Consider the following 15,925-nt stretch of genomic DNA (forward strand, 5'->3'; position numbering starts at 1 on the left):
CTTTTTTTTTTTTTTTACACCTGTGAACACAATGTAATCACTTTCTACAAAATGCAAGGAGCATCTAAATCGGGTAGTGACCGCTTTCCGAGGTGCCCGTAACTGTTCTACAGGAATCGCAGCCATCCATTGGTTCCGATCCCGTTGATCTTTCGAAAACTTGTGCAGACTCTGCCGCACAATGCCACTTTGGCATTGTGCGGTAGCATCTTGGAGGTTTTCTTTGGCATTGTTCGGACATGTATTCTTTTCGGAGCCGATCACGGGAATTCACCACGGGGCACTCACTACTCATCTCCAACTCTTCAATGTACAAGACGAATCTTGAGGTACAGAACAGCGAATGAAACAAACATAACTGCAAAGGAATCGTACGGCAAACGGTTTCCGCAACGCATTTCGTCTGTTGCGCGCGAAAAAAAAAAATGCGCGGTTGGGTGTAGTAACGTATCTCTCCTCTCAATTTCTCGGACCTCCGTGCAGAGGTTGCGGTTTGGAGCAGTTGCGTTTTTTGGCTTTATTAAAAATATGCGTGACTCTGTAGCAAAATATTAATGGGATAGTCAACCGACACCATAATAAATCGCCTGGCAAAAACTGAAAAAAAAAATATTTTGGGGGTGTGTCACTGTTCCTTTAACGTGCTAATGACGTGTTCTATTACACACGTCAAAAGATTTGCTGGGAGCTTCACATCTCTGCCGAAGACGAGGTAGTGCGGGTTAAACCCTGTCAACTCGTGGACACTGGACCGGCACTCCATCGTGACCAGAGGAAGGCGAAGGTCTCAATACGTTTGTGATTCATCGACTTAGAGGCTCAGCATGGACATAAGCGCCCTGTCAAAGCGATACTCAACCGAAATTTGGATTACGCAGACTAAGGCCGGAGAAGCCTGGAATGGGACGCTACGAACTCCAAGGCACCACTCATATATCGAGATCTCAAACGGATGGCAGTAATTTTTGAAAAGAAGGGCGGGATCAAGCGAGGGCTATGACGTCATTGTCCCCCTGGAAAATTTGAGAATGAGGGGAAATGGCTTCGCTTCTCTCATCCTCGTTTCGGTTCACCAGCTCGACCGTACCGTAGCGAGAAGGAGAGATAATAGGGAGTTTCAGTAGACCGTGTTTCTCGCTCCGCTAGCCCTCCGTTACGAAGAAACCGCCACTGCGCCTGCGCGCCGATGGCCTTGGCTGTAGAGTTCCGGGTAGCGGAGGGGCTTAGCGGAGCGGGAAACACGGTTTTAGTAGACCGTGTTTCCCGCTCCGCTAAGCCCCACCGCTACCCGGAACTCTACAGCCAAGGCCATCGGCGCGCAGGCGCAGTGGCGGTTTCTTCGTAGCGGCGGGTTAGCGGAGGGGGAAACAGGGTCTACTAAAACTCCCTAATAGGGAGTTGTAGTAGATCGTTTTTTTCCTCCGCTACGTTATCCCCGAAGAAAACGCCGCAGCTGCGCATGCGCGCCGCCAGCCTTGTCTGCATAGTTCAAGGTCTTGTGGCGGATTACGGAGCGCTATCCGGGTGCTTAGCGGGCGGCGGAAACGGTCTACTACAATTCCCCACTGAGAATCGTGACGTGACTTGTCCCATCGGCCTCGTCGGCCGTGTGCAAAGCGCGCTTGTTTTCCTAAAATACGGCGATCCGTTAGAGATATCGCTGTATGAGCGATGTTTATTGGTTTTGCAGCGTCCCGCCTATCACACCCGTTTGATTGCCGATGATGAGCGGTAGTTCTCGTTTTCTTCATTCCTAACAAGTGGCAGACTTCTCGAAAAAGTTGGCTTTCAAACGTTCTTCCTTGGTCCGAGTGAAGACTTCTAGGGACTTCAAAATGAAAGAAAAAATTGCGGACAGGGCAGTCGGCCACTTCTTTGGTCTTTTGGGACTTCAGCGGAAAAGCCTCGACCCATCACGTGAAATAATCTGACACGACAAGTATGTACTTGTTTCCTTGTGCTGTACATCCGTGATGTTCACCCCGATCCTTTCAAATGTGAATGCTGTGGTCTGCGTGACGAGTGGAGCTTTCGGAGTGTAGAGGGGAGGCTTCCTGCAATTCGAACAACTGCAATTCGAACACCACAATGCGACGTCCTCCTTCATACTAGACCACAAGAGTATTTCTTTGACTTTTTGAAGTGTCTTTGTTTTACCAAGGTGCCCACCTGTTATGGCGTCGTGGACAGGCGCTAAGACTTTCAAAATCCAAACAGGAGGAAGAACTGGCACAATCCTTGAGTCATCACTCCTAAACAGAAGGTACTGGTCGACCAGTGATAGTTTATTTATCATCCTCAAGACTCGCTAAGCGGTAGGCTCGCCCCTTGAGTGCTTACATGACAAGCGATAACGAAGGATACGAAGGATCGGCCCTCTGAGCATGAGACAATTCTTCTCTAGTGAAAAAGGTTTCGATTGTTGTGGAGCAGGCAGAAGCTGCACGCCGGTGGATGGCCGTCGTGACATAGAGTCTGCATTACTGTGTCCATTGCCTGGTCGGTGCAGAACTTGAAAGTCGTATTCACTTAGTTTCTCGGGCCAGCGGGCAACTTGGCCTTTAGGATACTTCAATGTTCTAACCACTGGAGCGCGCTATGATCTGTCCTGAGTATGAATTCTCAACCAAGTAAGTAATGCCTTAAGCAGTCTACAAAAAATGTGAGCGCCTAGCATTTCCTTCCTTGTGACACTGTATAGTGTCGTTCTGCTTTGGAAAGACTTCAGCTCCCATTCGCAATAACTCGCTCGTCGCCGTTCAAGTTTTGTGAAAGCACCGCCCCAATTCCATGGTCGGAGGCACCAGTGTCCAAGATAAAAGCAGCACTGAAGTCAGGGTATACAAAGTGGGCGTCTCTTTAACTCGTCGAATGCAGTTTGGCAAGGCGGTGGGTGACCAACTAAACATGTTCTGCTTCTCCAAGAGTTTGTGCAACGGTGCGGCGAGGACAGCAAAATTCTTGATGAATTTCCGATAGTAGGAAGCGAGGCCCAGAAAGGAATGGCCCTCTGAGAAGTTCGATGACTAAGGCCACTTTAGGATCTTTTCTATTTCTGCTCGGTCAGTAGCGATTCCCCTTGCAGATATTTCATGACTGAGATACACCACTTTTTTTTCAGAAAGGAATCGGCATTTCGATAAGTTAATCTTAAGAGATGCACTACGGAGCCTTTACTTCAGCTCCTTGGACAGCAGCTGACGTAAATGTTCGAAATTCTTGTCAATCATTCGACTAAAGATGACGATATCATCTACCAGAGGCAAAATGGGAAATCCCTGACTGTTTTCTGCATCAGTCACAGGAAAATTCCGGAGCATTGCAGTACCCCAAGAGAAGCAACTTCAAACACGTACAGTCCAGAAAGAGTCTTAAATGCCGTTTCTTTCGCGGGAAGCTTCGTTCCTCTTGACTTGTCAATAGCCCGACGCGAGGTCAAGGGTACTGAAGTATTTTGCCCCCTTCAGCGCCTCGATGGTGTCATCAATTCGAGGGAAACGGATGGCGTCTTTGCGTACCATATCGTTCAGGCGACGGTAATCGACGCAGAAACGTAGGCTGTCAAACTTTTTCTTCGCCAACACTATTGGTGTGGCCCCAGGGCTGTCGAATGGTTGGATGACTTCCATTTGCAACATGTCGACCTTGTCCTTTACGACGTTGCGAAGATGTGGCGGAAGTCGTCGATGAGGTTCTACGTGTAAGTTTCGATACGGTGTTCGATCACTTCTGTGTGACCAAGATCAAAGTCTTTCTTGGAAATGACGTCCTCGGAGGAAAATATGAGGTTTCCTATGCGCAGAGGGTCTTGGCTAGGTATTTGCGTTTCAAAAGGAATAGCATGGAGCAGATGTTTCTTGTTCTACTTGTTCCGGTGAAGTGTCATGCACGCGGATTCTTCTGTGCTACTGGCATTGTTAGAGGACGGTCTTTTCAAGCAGACGTCGTCATTGGCACAATATTAATGTGATGAATGAGCCCCAGCGTTGTTCCCTGGTATAATCGGAGCGCTTGTTCCGAGTCGTTCAAAACGCAAACTGGAACGGTTCTCCGAACCTCAACGATGCTCCAGAGTGATGTCGCTCGTCGCTCATTTTCGCTGAAGGCGGTCTGGACGAGGATACAAGACATCGTCAAAGGCCGCTCCAACATAGTTAACATGGCCATAGACAAAAACTCCACTGTGAGGCGGAAGCCGTACTGTAGCAGCAATAAAAATTCTCAATGGCTCCATTTTCGCGCCGGTAGTTTTTGCACATGGTTTCTTTGCTCGTAACGAGAAATCCAGAAAGTTAAGACAGAACCCTCAATGTCCAGGATGCACTCCTGCGTTCTACCGCGAATGACTAACACCGGGTGCACAGTCTTGATGCCTCCAACTTCGATTTCCGGGTAGCAAATGCCTTCCACGTTGAAAGTCCCAGTGATTTCTCTACACACACCCTTAGTTCGCAACGACTCCTCTATCCTCCATGCCCTCCCCTAGCCCCTCCTCCTCCTCCCACCCCCCCCCCCCCCCCGCAAAAAAAAAAAAAAAATAGACACCTTTTTTTCGATTTTTGGGGAAAGCCCTGCAAGGCGCGCGTACATCGCGTTGTTCTGGTATTGAGGAGTTTCAGCGAATATAGGGGGCGCTCCGATCGATCCAACATGACGGACAAGAGGGGGATAGGTTTGCGACGCCCGTAGACCGGTAGCGTATAAATAAAACAAAACGTGTCGTTCTCCGTTTGTTGCCGTGGGCGAGACGATCATCGTTTCAACCAAGACCTACCGTGATGCTACAGATGAAGTGTTCAATCCCGTCGAAGGCAAGAAATTTTGCCATAGTCAAGATATGTGTGCAAGTGTTCGACGTGAGTTCTCACGCTGGTGCAGCTGTCATCAAGTTGAACCGAATGTACGCGGGTCCAAAGAAAGGTACATATCAACAATGTTCGCGCGTTGAAACTATTACGCGTACTTTATCTAAAACTAAACTTATCGGTCTGCGGCGACAAACATTTTCGTTGACGTTGCTTAGATGATGTAACCATTCAGGCCTCGCATTAAAAGGTGTTGCGAACTCTTCGGTTGTTCTAGTTAATTGTGCTAAAAAGCGGTTGGATGGGAAGTATGACAACTACAGCATACAAGGGAGGATTGAGGTCTTTATCCTGCGTTCTATGCAACAAAACATCGGTATCCTTGGTGTTATATTGCGATCAGCTGGTCGCCGATCGTCCTGTTTTTACGCATTATGTAAACAGGCCCCGGAAGCGCCAATCTCATTTCGATGTGCTTGTGCACCCCTACAAGCCTCGTTTTGGCTCTTGTGGAAAGCTTTATTGTAATAGCAATAGTCTCATCTGTCATTCGAGTTGTATCTGCCACGGTGATATCTGCTGTGTGCGTGATCTGCTGACAAACAAGTCTGTATTAAATGCGAGAAGGAGAACGAAGGTAAAGCTTTTTTAACTGTTTTCTTTCTACAGAACAGGGCAAAGCTTCTAAAACAAGAGCAACCTAAGCTGATATTTGAGTGTGCTCAAGAATGAATGGCAAAAGGTGGTTATGCTAAGAGGTAGATGTACGCAGTTGATGCATCAGCAGAAGATACGTGTACTTTTGAAAATGTCTTTTATTAGGGCAAAAATAGGTTTTCATACACAACCGAAGAGTTCGCAACACAATTTATTGCGAGGCCTGAACGGTTACGTCATCTAAGCAACGTCAACGAAAATGTTTGTAGCAGCAGACCGATAAATTTAGGTTTAGATAAGTATGCGTCATAGTTTCAGCCTCAAACACGCAACATTGCTGATATGTACCTTTTTTTATGACAACTGCACCAACGTGAGAGAGCCCACGTCATCGAACACTTGCACACATATCTTGACTATGGTATGGCAAGATTTCTTACTTGAAGTGAAGATCATCTCGCTACGACTAGCTACGACCACCCACCGCAGCGATGCAGGCGTCGAAGGGGCGCAACGCAGTCAGTCGCCGTCACCTGACGCTGCTCGTTTGGCATTCACGGCTTTCCGCCCAGGTGCTCCGTTTGTACTTGGCACTGAGTGTTATTTTCTGTGCTTGTGTGTGCTCAGTGGCTGGATATGGGCCGCAAGAGCAGTTCTTCAGGCTCAATAGCGTTCGCGGAAGAACTTCTGAAGAAAATACCACCCAGGAAAAAAAGCACGAAGACGCAACGCACCAGCTTGGCGGACTATGCACTGGGCGCGGAAATTGGGCCCTGCGTATTATACACCAAATGCAAACTATCTAAACAAAACAAACATTTTTAGGCTCATATTGGCTTCTGCGGACTATACACCTGGACACTGGTGCCTGTTATTAGGCATTGTATATTCACTGGTTTGTTGTGGCTTGAGACTGCCTTCCTGTAATGATGCAGAGGGGTCCACTGAACCTTGAAATAAAGATATTTAAGCACATCTAGATGCAATGTCCCTTGAAGCCAGTTGGTCAGGGAAAAGGTGTGCCATAACCCAATTTGCCAACAGCACACCAATTGTCATGATCAAAACTCACCGAGTCAATGGGCAGTTTTCCACCACAATATTTATTGCCGTGTAATCACCAATTTGGTCCATTAAACATCTTGAGGCTGTAGCCTATAGCACATCCATTCTGGATCTTCAAAGCTTATGCTGTAGACATGCATCATCACATGACCATGTTTCTTATCAATCTTAAACGTAAAACGCTAGTTATGCAACGAAATTCCCATATCATCACATTTTTAGCAAATTGAACGGTTCCACCTGTCACACTGTTAGCTTTGGAAGTAAACCAATTCACAATACCACCAGTGGCATACATCGTGCCAAGCATTAGTGCCGCATGTGGCACAAAAATGTCCTAACTTGGGAAGCAAACTTAATCGATCGTGTTGATTAAAGCACTTAAGTGCGGGATAAATTATCAATCAAAGAAGGTCACTCGAAAGGAAAGTTTTCTCGCTGAACGAATATGAATTTTTATTGGGCGTTCCGCAATGTGAGGCGGAAGACATTCACTCCGTGATCGGTACAGAAGCATTTGCTTAGCAGTCAGTCGTGCGTGCGAAAAACAACGAAAACAAAGGTGGATTAGAAACGCGATAGATTCGCCTTTGCACGGAGTACTTGCACTCAAAATCGTGTCAACATAAAGCGACTATGGCCCACCTTGCTAGCAGCAATCTTAAAATTTATCCGTGTAGTCGTCGCACCCGTGCACCAACCGAAAGCGTTGCTGCAAGCCCCTCCGCCGTCAACTTTGAGTCGCTGTTGAGTCTGAAGAACTGCTCTATGAGGTTCATATTCACCTCCTGAGCACATACACAAGCACAGGAAATAATGCTCGGTTCCAAGTACATGCGAAGAACCCGGGGCGGAAAGCCCTCAATGCCAAACGACCTGCGTCGGGCGACGGCGGCTGACTGCGTAGTACACAGGTTGCGCTCCTTCGACGCCTGCATCGCTGCGGCGGGTGGTCGTAGATAGTCGTAGCAGATCGTGTCACCTCTGTTGCTCGTAACGGAACACTAGAGCCGCGTAATATTCTTGCTGCCGAAGTTTATAAGCCTACGTTCGCGGCCAACGCATTTACACCAAGTCGACGCCCAGCGAACCTATCCCCCACGTCCTCTTTCGGCGACCGGCCGCCAGGGCGGTGACACCGTCCCTGGAACTCCTCAATACGACTGCGAGCTTTGCATCCACTAATTGCGTTCACGCATCAAAGCTAATGAGAGTCACTGACGACTCCGAATCAATTAAGAAGTCTAGTAAAACACCTGCCATGGTCCCTCGTACCGTGATATGCGGTGTAGTTTGTTGAGTCCCGTGTTGGTTGACGGGAGCCCCCGCAGAGCTCTGAATTGAGGCACCGATCAGTTTTCCGAACGCCGTTGGTTCCAACGTCGGTTAGAGCTGATTACTTGTCCGTTGTTCTCTATCCTGGCAATACAACTACGTACGAAATATCCTGCCTGCCGCAACGAAAGTAGCTTTGCTGATGTGAGACCTGGTGTGTGGTCGTTTGCCCCCTTTGGAGATTCTCGACCTCGTCCGCGAGAGCAGCCATGGAAGAGGTGAGGGATGCGCTATGTCCGCTTTTGTAGCAAACGTCGTGTCTTCGCGCGCAGTATAGTAGTAAACGATATGTCTTTATTGATCCTTTGCCGAGACAGCTGATGCGGGTTGCAGCAGTTATACTGCATACGCCAGGGATGTTGGAGCAGCGATGAGTACCCGGCACCGAAGGTCATCGCCGAGCCCCGCAAACAGGTCCATCAGGTTGTATACGAACATGTCCCCCAAAACGTTGTTCGTTTCCAAAACGGTTCCCCCAAAACGGTGTTTCCGCGTTCGAAATTGCGCGGCAGCAACTTTTCGTTGAGCAGGAGATCTACAGCCCTTTGACATGGCAGCGGATAGACGGGCGAAAGATGTGCGATGTCGCATATCCAGATGCTGGTAAACTTGGAACGCCTGTCCGCGCAGTAGAGTCGGTAGGAACAGCAGCTTCTTGGTGTCGTCCCAATTGTTCGCCGCAGTGATGATTAAATTTTGAGGCTCTATAAGGACGACGATATTAGTGGGTATTGAACCACAATGTGCAGTGCCAGACTTGTTTCAGGTATTGTGTACCCAAAGACTTTTCTTCGTCCGCAGCAGAATATGGTAGAATCAATTAGGATGCTGCTTTACAACTGTACGTGGAACATGAAAACTACACTGTGCGAAAGCGCGGATTATTCATTAATATGAAGGACAGATTTCTAGCAGCATCCTCTGATGGAGTGCTTGGAACAAATGGCGTCGTTGAGGTAGTGTCCCCGTTCCAAAAGATTCTTATAGCCTACCGAAACCGCAAAATAGTATAAGGTGGAAAAAAAAAAAGGAGCCTACTGTGAAATGTACAAATCACCACCATAGCTTCTGCTACCAAATACAAGGGCAGTTACACAACACACAAAGAGAGTTTTGTGATTTCGTTATATTTACACTCAATGGCATTGATATCCAACGTATTCAGAGGGACGATCTTCTGGTCAAACAACATAGAGCCTTTTCTACTGAAGTTTAACATGAAAGGCCGGACTTCCGCTGAAATTCCTCACGTAGACGAGTTGTCCGATTGAATAAACTGCCAGTACTCCCGATCTGGGAGTCTCTCGATCTTCGTTCGTAAGCCATAGTGTGATGAGACCGAGGGGTGTGGCTCTTCGTCCGCCGAACAATGCTTCGGCGCGTGTTTTATCGTGGAAGATGAGACAGTCGGGTGCTGCCGGAACAAGAACCTGGCGATTTTTCACTGAACTGCTTCTTCCGTAAGCTTCAAGAGGGTTTTCTTCGTTTCACACACCATCTGTTCCGCTTGCCCGCTAGTTTGGTGAATTAATGTGGTACCTGATGCCGTTTTTATTTTTCTCAGAAAACTTGTATATTTTATTTGAAACAAGACTCGGCACGTTATCAGAGAGAAGTATTTTCGGTAGGCCAAAAGTAAGAGAGCGTAGAACGTCAATGACGAGTTTGGATGTAGTGGCATGCATCGTGTAAACTTCCAATCACTTACAGTGCGCATCAACCATGACTCCGCAGATGCGGATACGTTTCGCCACCCACCGACTGAATAGTGGATCGTTTTCAGTTACTGTTCATGATGGCGCTAGATTCAAGGAAGACTTCGAGTCTTTCCGCAAAGTTAGCCCAGGTGCCAACACTTTTGTCGAAAGCGGTAAGTGCTCGAAACGTCAAAAACGTCGGTATAGACGTGCTGTGCTTGACACTTGACGCTTACCATTCGCTGAGAAGAAACTTGCTTCTTCGTCTGCCACGAGTCGTCCGATATCAGGTCATCACCGCAACTCCATCTACCGACAAAACAGGTCTTCATTGTCCGCATGTCTATAGTTAGCAATCATATGAACTTATAAATTCCCGAACGCTCGCTTGCCGTCGCTAAACGCCGCTCAATCATAGCATCTTCATTGCAAATAAACGTCTTCCTATTTATACTGATGATTTTCATCATATTCCCATAAGCTGTACGTACAACATAATGTGTGCAAAAATATTGCAACAACCGTTTTTTTTTTTTTTTTTTTTTTTTTTTTTTGGGGGGGGGGGGGGGTGTAATGTAACAACCTTTACAACATTTTCCGGATCCCGTGAAACACAATATTTCGTGACGTCACTTTTCAGTTGTCATTATAATGGCGAGGTAAATACCGTAAATCGCAAAGCAGTTTTCTAGACGTCCGCTTCCACCGGTGTCTTGGAAGATTGAGTCTACTGAGCGTGCATTCCTGCATAAGAACTTTTCATTGATAGAATATGGACACGTCAATCCACAATTGATTCCTTCTTGGTAAGATGTATAGCAAAAGCCCGTGACAACCGCCGAACCGCATCTCCCTATATCAGAGAACAATTTATACCCAGCCTGACATTCTCGCATACATGCATGCGTTTGCTGGGCCGCTACTTGGGCCAGCTGAGCACAGCTGCCAGCGGCTCGAGCAAGGCCACGAGGGGAACGTGATGGTGGTTGAGCCATCCCACTTAAACCAATGTTTCGGCCACCCCACCGGTGCGTGTCGCCATCTATTGATTGAACTAATAACGGAAGGCCTAAAACTTAAGCGAATAGGCAACAACTGTACAGAACATATGTGGGCGATATTCGAAGGTATGGGAATGGGCCACATCGGGCTTGGTATTGTGTACATGGCCACAGCAGGGGTAGAAGAATCTTGGAATGAAAGAATATATAAGTTTCTGGAGAAAGACCTTGAAGAGAGCAACATCACACGCCCAATTATACTGATGGGAGACTTTAACTGCCATCTGGCGGAGTTAAGTAGTAAAGATGAAAGAGCTCACAGTCTCAGAAAACTTGTAGAGCACAACAATTTGCGAATAGTTAATCTGGAGGAAGGCTGTAAGGGGCAGATAACATGGAGCAGTGGAAACCAACAATCAACCATCGACTACATTCTCGCCTCCCAAGATTTATTCTGTGCACCATGGCACCTGCAAAACATAACAGTGGACGAGGAAAAAGTGTTCAGCTGCGGAAGTGACCATAATCGGATAAAAATAACGATTGACCAGGCCTACAAAAAGTTCATACACGGCTCGAGGAAACATAAACTTCACAGGAGGACAAGCTACTGGAGAACTAATGACGAAGGTAGAATGGCGGCATGGGGTAATGCCTTGGATGCTGAGTTTGCAAGAAGCCCCCCATCAACCTACAGTGAGTTCTACGAGTCTCTAATGCAACTAGCATATACTCATGTAGGAAAACAAACCAGAGTCAAAAGTGATAAACGAACACCGTGGTTTGATAAGGAGGTTAAGGAGGAAATCAAAGTACGACAGGAATGGTCCAGAAAACATCAAAAGGCCATGAATAAAAAGCAATACAGCATGGCAACGCAAAACTGGGAAAATTACGAGCTACAGAAAAATAAAGTAAAATCTCTAGTGGCTACAAAAATTCTGAAGATACACACGAAACACGAACAAGCCCTACAAGAAAGCGACAACAAAAGCCGTTGCTTTTGGAGATATGTGCGATCTCTCCAACCACACAAGGACTTTGAACACAAGACGGTAGGGAGTGGAGAAGACCAATGGACCACTGAAGAAGAAATCACCGAGGGAATGACTAGATACTTTCAGGGACTTCAAGCCTCCCTCTACAACAGACCGAGGACACAGGAGGAAACATCCCTACGACCTCAGGAACAATTTGACAGCAGCATTCTTGAACCGATAGCGCCCGGTGAACTGCAGAGACATATTAATAAACTAGAAGCAGGAAAGGCAGTAGATCCAGACGACATCCCCAACGAGTTCCTGAAAAAGCTTAAACCGGTAGTACAGAAGCACCTAAGGTACCTTCTAAACAACATGCTGGCAAAAAGCGCTATTCGTGAAGCCTGGAAACAAGCCAAAATAAAACTAATCTACAAAGGAAAAGATAAAGACAAGAATTCATTAGACTCATACAGGCCGATAACAATACTAAGTAATGTTTACAAACTCTTTGCATCAATCCTGCAAGACAGACTGCAGAGACTCTGTGAGAAAGCCCACCTTTTCAGCGAGGCACAGAATGGATTCCGTAGGAACCGGCGGGGCAGCGACAACTTATTCACTGTCACACAACTAATAGAGCTAAAAAATCTAGATAGGTCACCACTCTATCTGGCTTAACTTGACTTGGAAAAGGCCTATGATGCAGTGCCCCATGAGAAGATGTGGACGAAGTTAGAAGCGATGGCACTGGATGTTCAGACAGTATCGCTCTTCAGAAACATTTACGCCGGATGCAACGCCAGATACAGTTTGGGAGAACATTTATCAGGGCAGGTGAACATGATTGTGGGTCTGCGCCAAGGCTGCCCCCTTTCTCCAACCCTGTTCAACATCTACATCAACAATCTCATTCTGGAGCTGCAAGCCAAAGGGCAGGGTGTTTCTTTCACAACCATTACCTCCAGTAATGACATGGAAACAACTTATATTCCAGTACTGGCCTTTGCTGATGATATACTCCTGTTATCAGAGAATGAAACTCACCTTCAAGACATGCTCGATATCTGCACTCGAATTGGGAATGAAGAGGGATTCAAATTCAGTAAGGAAAAATCAAAGTGGATGGGCTATAATGTTCACGAGCCTAACCACACGTTTAGAGTACAGGAGGTGGAAGTAGAACATACCAAGGAATACAGGTATCTGGGAGTGACTCTTCACGAAGGCCCGCTGTACTTGGAACTACATGAGAGGAACACCCTAAAAACCTCCAACATCCGAAAAGGTCACCTGTGGAACATGGCAAAGTATTCCTATAACCCATACACCCTTGCGAGGGCACTGCGGAAGAGTGTCGCAGTACCGGCGGTCACCTATGCTAGCGACGCAGTGGTCTTCCAACAGACCACCCTGAAGACACTGGATCGCCATCAAGTGGAAATCGGGAGGTGGGCACTGGGCGGAAACGGGGCAACTGAAAACCTGGCCGTCACGGGAGAGATGGCCTGGTCGACTTTCAAGCAACGGGATGCAAGGGCCAAGCTCGGATACCTCGGGCGCCTGATCCACATGCCAGACGAAGCGTACGCCAAAAGGACATTCCACTCCGTTAGATACCGCAGCAGCAGGACGAACTGGTCAAACACCATCGCCAGGCTCGACTCGGTGTACAGCTAAGGGACAAGGCGACATGAGGCCACATCGGAGAAAGGATGGCTCAAGGCTGTGACAGAGGAGGTGAACGCGATTGAACTTGAGGCCTAGAGACAAGCGGTGAGGAAAAAGCAGAGCCTCTAGAGCATCTACGCGCTCCACAAGCCTGAGCCGTCTCCCTGCACACACTGTCGAGGGGACCATGAAAGTGCGCTACTGTTTCAGGCGCGGGTAGGAGCGCTGATGACAGGCTGCCGACGTGCCCAACTCTTCGGAGACACCGACACAGCCTGTCATCTGTGCGGGCAGTCAAGCGAGGACGTCCTCCACGTGCTGCTGTGGTGCCCTGCCCTAGACCACTGTCGACCGCCCTGGGCGACCAGCGAAGAGAGGATTCCCGAAATGATGGGATTCGGGGAAGGAGCCCACGGTTCACTATAGTCGGTTACAAGTCAAGAAGGTAGGAGAAGCTCCTCCCACAAGCGTGATGCGCCCGTTTCAAATTTCTCCGCAGTCGAAAGAAGAGTTCGCTGAAAACACTCCTTGTTCCGCTTCAATGGATTCCAACTTGTCTCCGATCCCACTTTTTAAGAAAGCGACCTTTGTATTCATCGGGGAGGGAACCCAGCCCCTGAAAGCAGCCTTTGTATCCATCGGGGGGGAAGCTAATCCCCGAAAGTCGTATTTGTTTCCGTCGGTGGGGGAGAACTCTAATCTCCCTCTCGTGGCTTCCACAATGCTAAGTCGAAGTCGAAAGATAAAGCAAATATGTACAGAAAGGCAAGACCCTCCTCGCGCGTTGGCCGCGACGTCGCGGAAACGATGGGACGCTATTGGATGCGGAGGTGGCGGAGGGATATAGGATTCCCTTTGAGGGGCATTTGCCGCTACCTTCTTAACCAGCTGTAACCGACTATAGCCACCAAGCGCATTCTCGTTGAATGGGGGGAGGCACTCACTTGATCGAATGACATTTTAGCGAACGCCCACGTTTTACCGAATGACACTTTAGCGAATAGTCGGACGCCGCCAAGCGGCGTTTTCGGGTGGGCCAAATGGGTTCACATTTTTGTAATGAGTTCCCGCAGACTGTCGCCGCGAAGCGGCGTAAAGCGCAGCGCGGCGGGTGGGTTAACGCGCGCCCCCGTTATTCGCTAAAACGTTCATTCGCTCAAACATCGCTGTTCGCTAAAATGTCATTCGCTCATGTGATATGAACCCTTGAAAGGGAGAGACTACGTCTGATCGCCAACCAGTGAAAGTGTCCCAAAAGTGGGAAAAGCTAAAACAAAACAAGAACTAAAACTTTTACCTGTGTCGGCAATTTGAACTTTTGCTGACCCCCCTGTCTCAAAAGGGGTTAGGTACCGCCAACTAACTAACTAACTAACGCCGCTGTTCAAGAGGGCTGACGGCCGCTCCTTGAATCACCCAGTAGTGTGCTGGCTTCACTTAGCAACACAAATTATTTCTGCAAATACGAGAAAGCCAAGGTGTTATGAGCGCAGTTCGCCCCTTTATTCTGAAAACAAAAACGGTATTTAGCGAAACATTTAAGCCAGGAGGCCCGTTTTAATTCTGAAACGAAACCGAAACTAAGCTCTACTTCGGAATTATTTAGTTAAAAAAGTTTTTCACGAAAACTTTCTTTTGTGACAGACGTGTTCGACCCAGGCACTTTAAAATATTTTGGAGAGTTCAGTCTTTTTCGAACATTGAAAAAGAGTAGACGACGCAATTAAATACCAACTCTCACCGCCAGTAGAGTGTTTGGCGCCCCAATCGGTTTGGTTCCGCGCGCGCGTAGTTGTGAAATGCGTTGCCTTTATGATGCTACCTTTCAGCCTCCAGCGCTCCAGCTCGCTCAGCACATGAATGAGCGTGTGAGTGTAACATCGTACCATTGCACCCAGGGCGAAATCTCGTTTGAGCAGCCGTCATGCCATATCTTCTGATTTCCACTCAAATTCGACTCGTAAGTAACTTTCGTACCTCCTTGAAGGAACGGCAACTGGCGTTATATTTACTGTCGATCAGCACAAGCTCTCAAAACTTTCAAGGCAACTTTTTACATCGGCTTGTTATCAAGTTATTATCAACAGCTTACACAAGTCAGCTCGGCGCAAGGATGTGATAAAACGACCTACCGTTTCACTCCAATTCCATTGCATGAGCTGATTGTGTCGCTGAAAAAAAGTTCCTATATTTTGTGTGCCGAATTTTTTTGACGGTAATCAAATTTTTCAGACATTGCCATGAAATTCGTATACGTCGTTCTGATGAAGTTAGTGTCTCTAAACGGGCTGTTTTTTTTTATTTATTTTCTTTAGGAAAATGGCCCAACAATTGTGGGTGACCGTAACAGTGATCCAACGCTGATGGAACATTTGGGAGCCAAGAAAGTCACTCAAGCTGGGAATGACTTGTAAGTAAACAAAGCAAGAACTTCTCGGATATTTACCACCAAGAAAACGGGAGCTGGAACTGGGGATTGTTGTGTTTCTTGTGGACACATTTTGTTTTAGATATCCTACAGACGCGCTCTGTTCAGAACGCTCGGAGAGTTCTCGAGAACTCGGTGGGGTAACGCAGTTCAGTGTACGGGCGCGCCAGATTTATCGCCTTGGCACGCCTGGACAGTTTTTCGTTTGTTTGGTTGCTGCCACAAAAAGGAAATTAAAAAGTAGAAAAAAAATATGGAAGGAGGTACAGTGCGTCCGGAGATTGGG

General features: G+C 47.5%; 1 protein-coding gene and 1 pseudogene across 1 annotated transcript; both read left to right on the forward strand.

Annotated features, from left to right (window-relative positions):
- Positions 1-10,694: 10,694 nt before the first annotated feature.
- Positions 10,695-12,221, forward strand: LOC121834793. The gene has a single exon (XM_042288581.1). The coding sequence runs from the start codon at positions 10,695-10,697 to the stop codon at positions 12,219-12,221; it is 1,527 nt and encodes a 508-aa protein (XP_042144515.1).
- A 42-nt stretch (positions 12,222-12,263) lies between these two features.
- On the forward strand, positions 12,264-14,578 carry LOC121834794 (annotated as a pseudogene).
- The last annotated feature ends 1,347 nt before the right edge of the window (positions 14,579-15,925 follow it).

Source organism: Ixodes scapularis, unplaced genomic scaffold, assembly GCF_016920785.2.
Source record: "Ixodes scapularis isolate PalLabHiFi unplaced genomic scaffold, ASM1692078v2 PGA_scaffold10__122_contigs__length_95168666, whole genome shotgun sequence".
NCBI lineage: Eukaryota > Metazoa > Arthropoda > Arachnida > Ixodida > Ixodidae > Ixodes > Ixodes scapularis.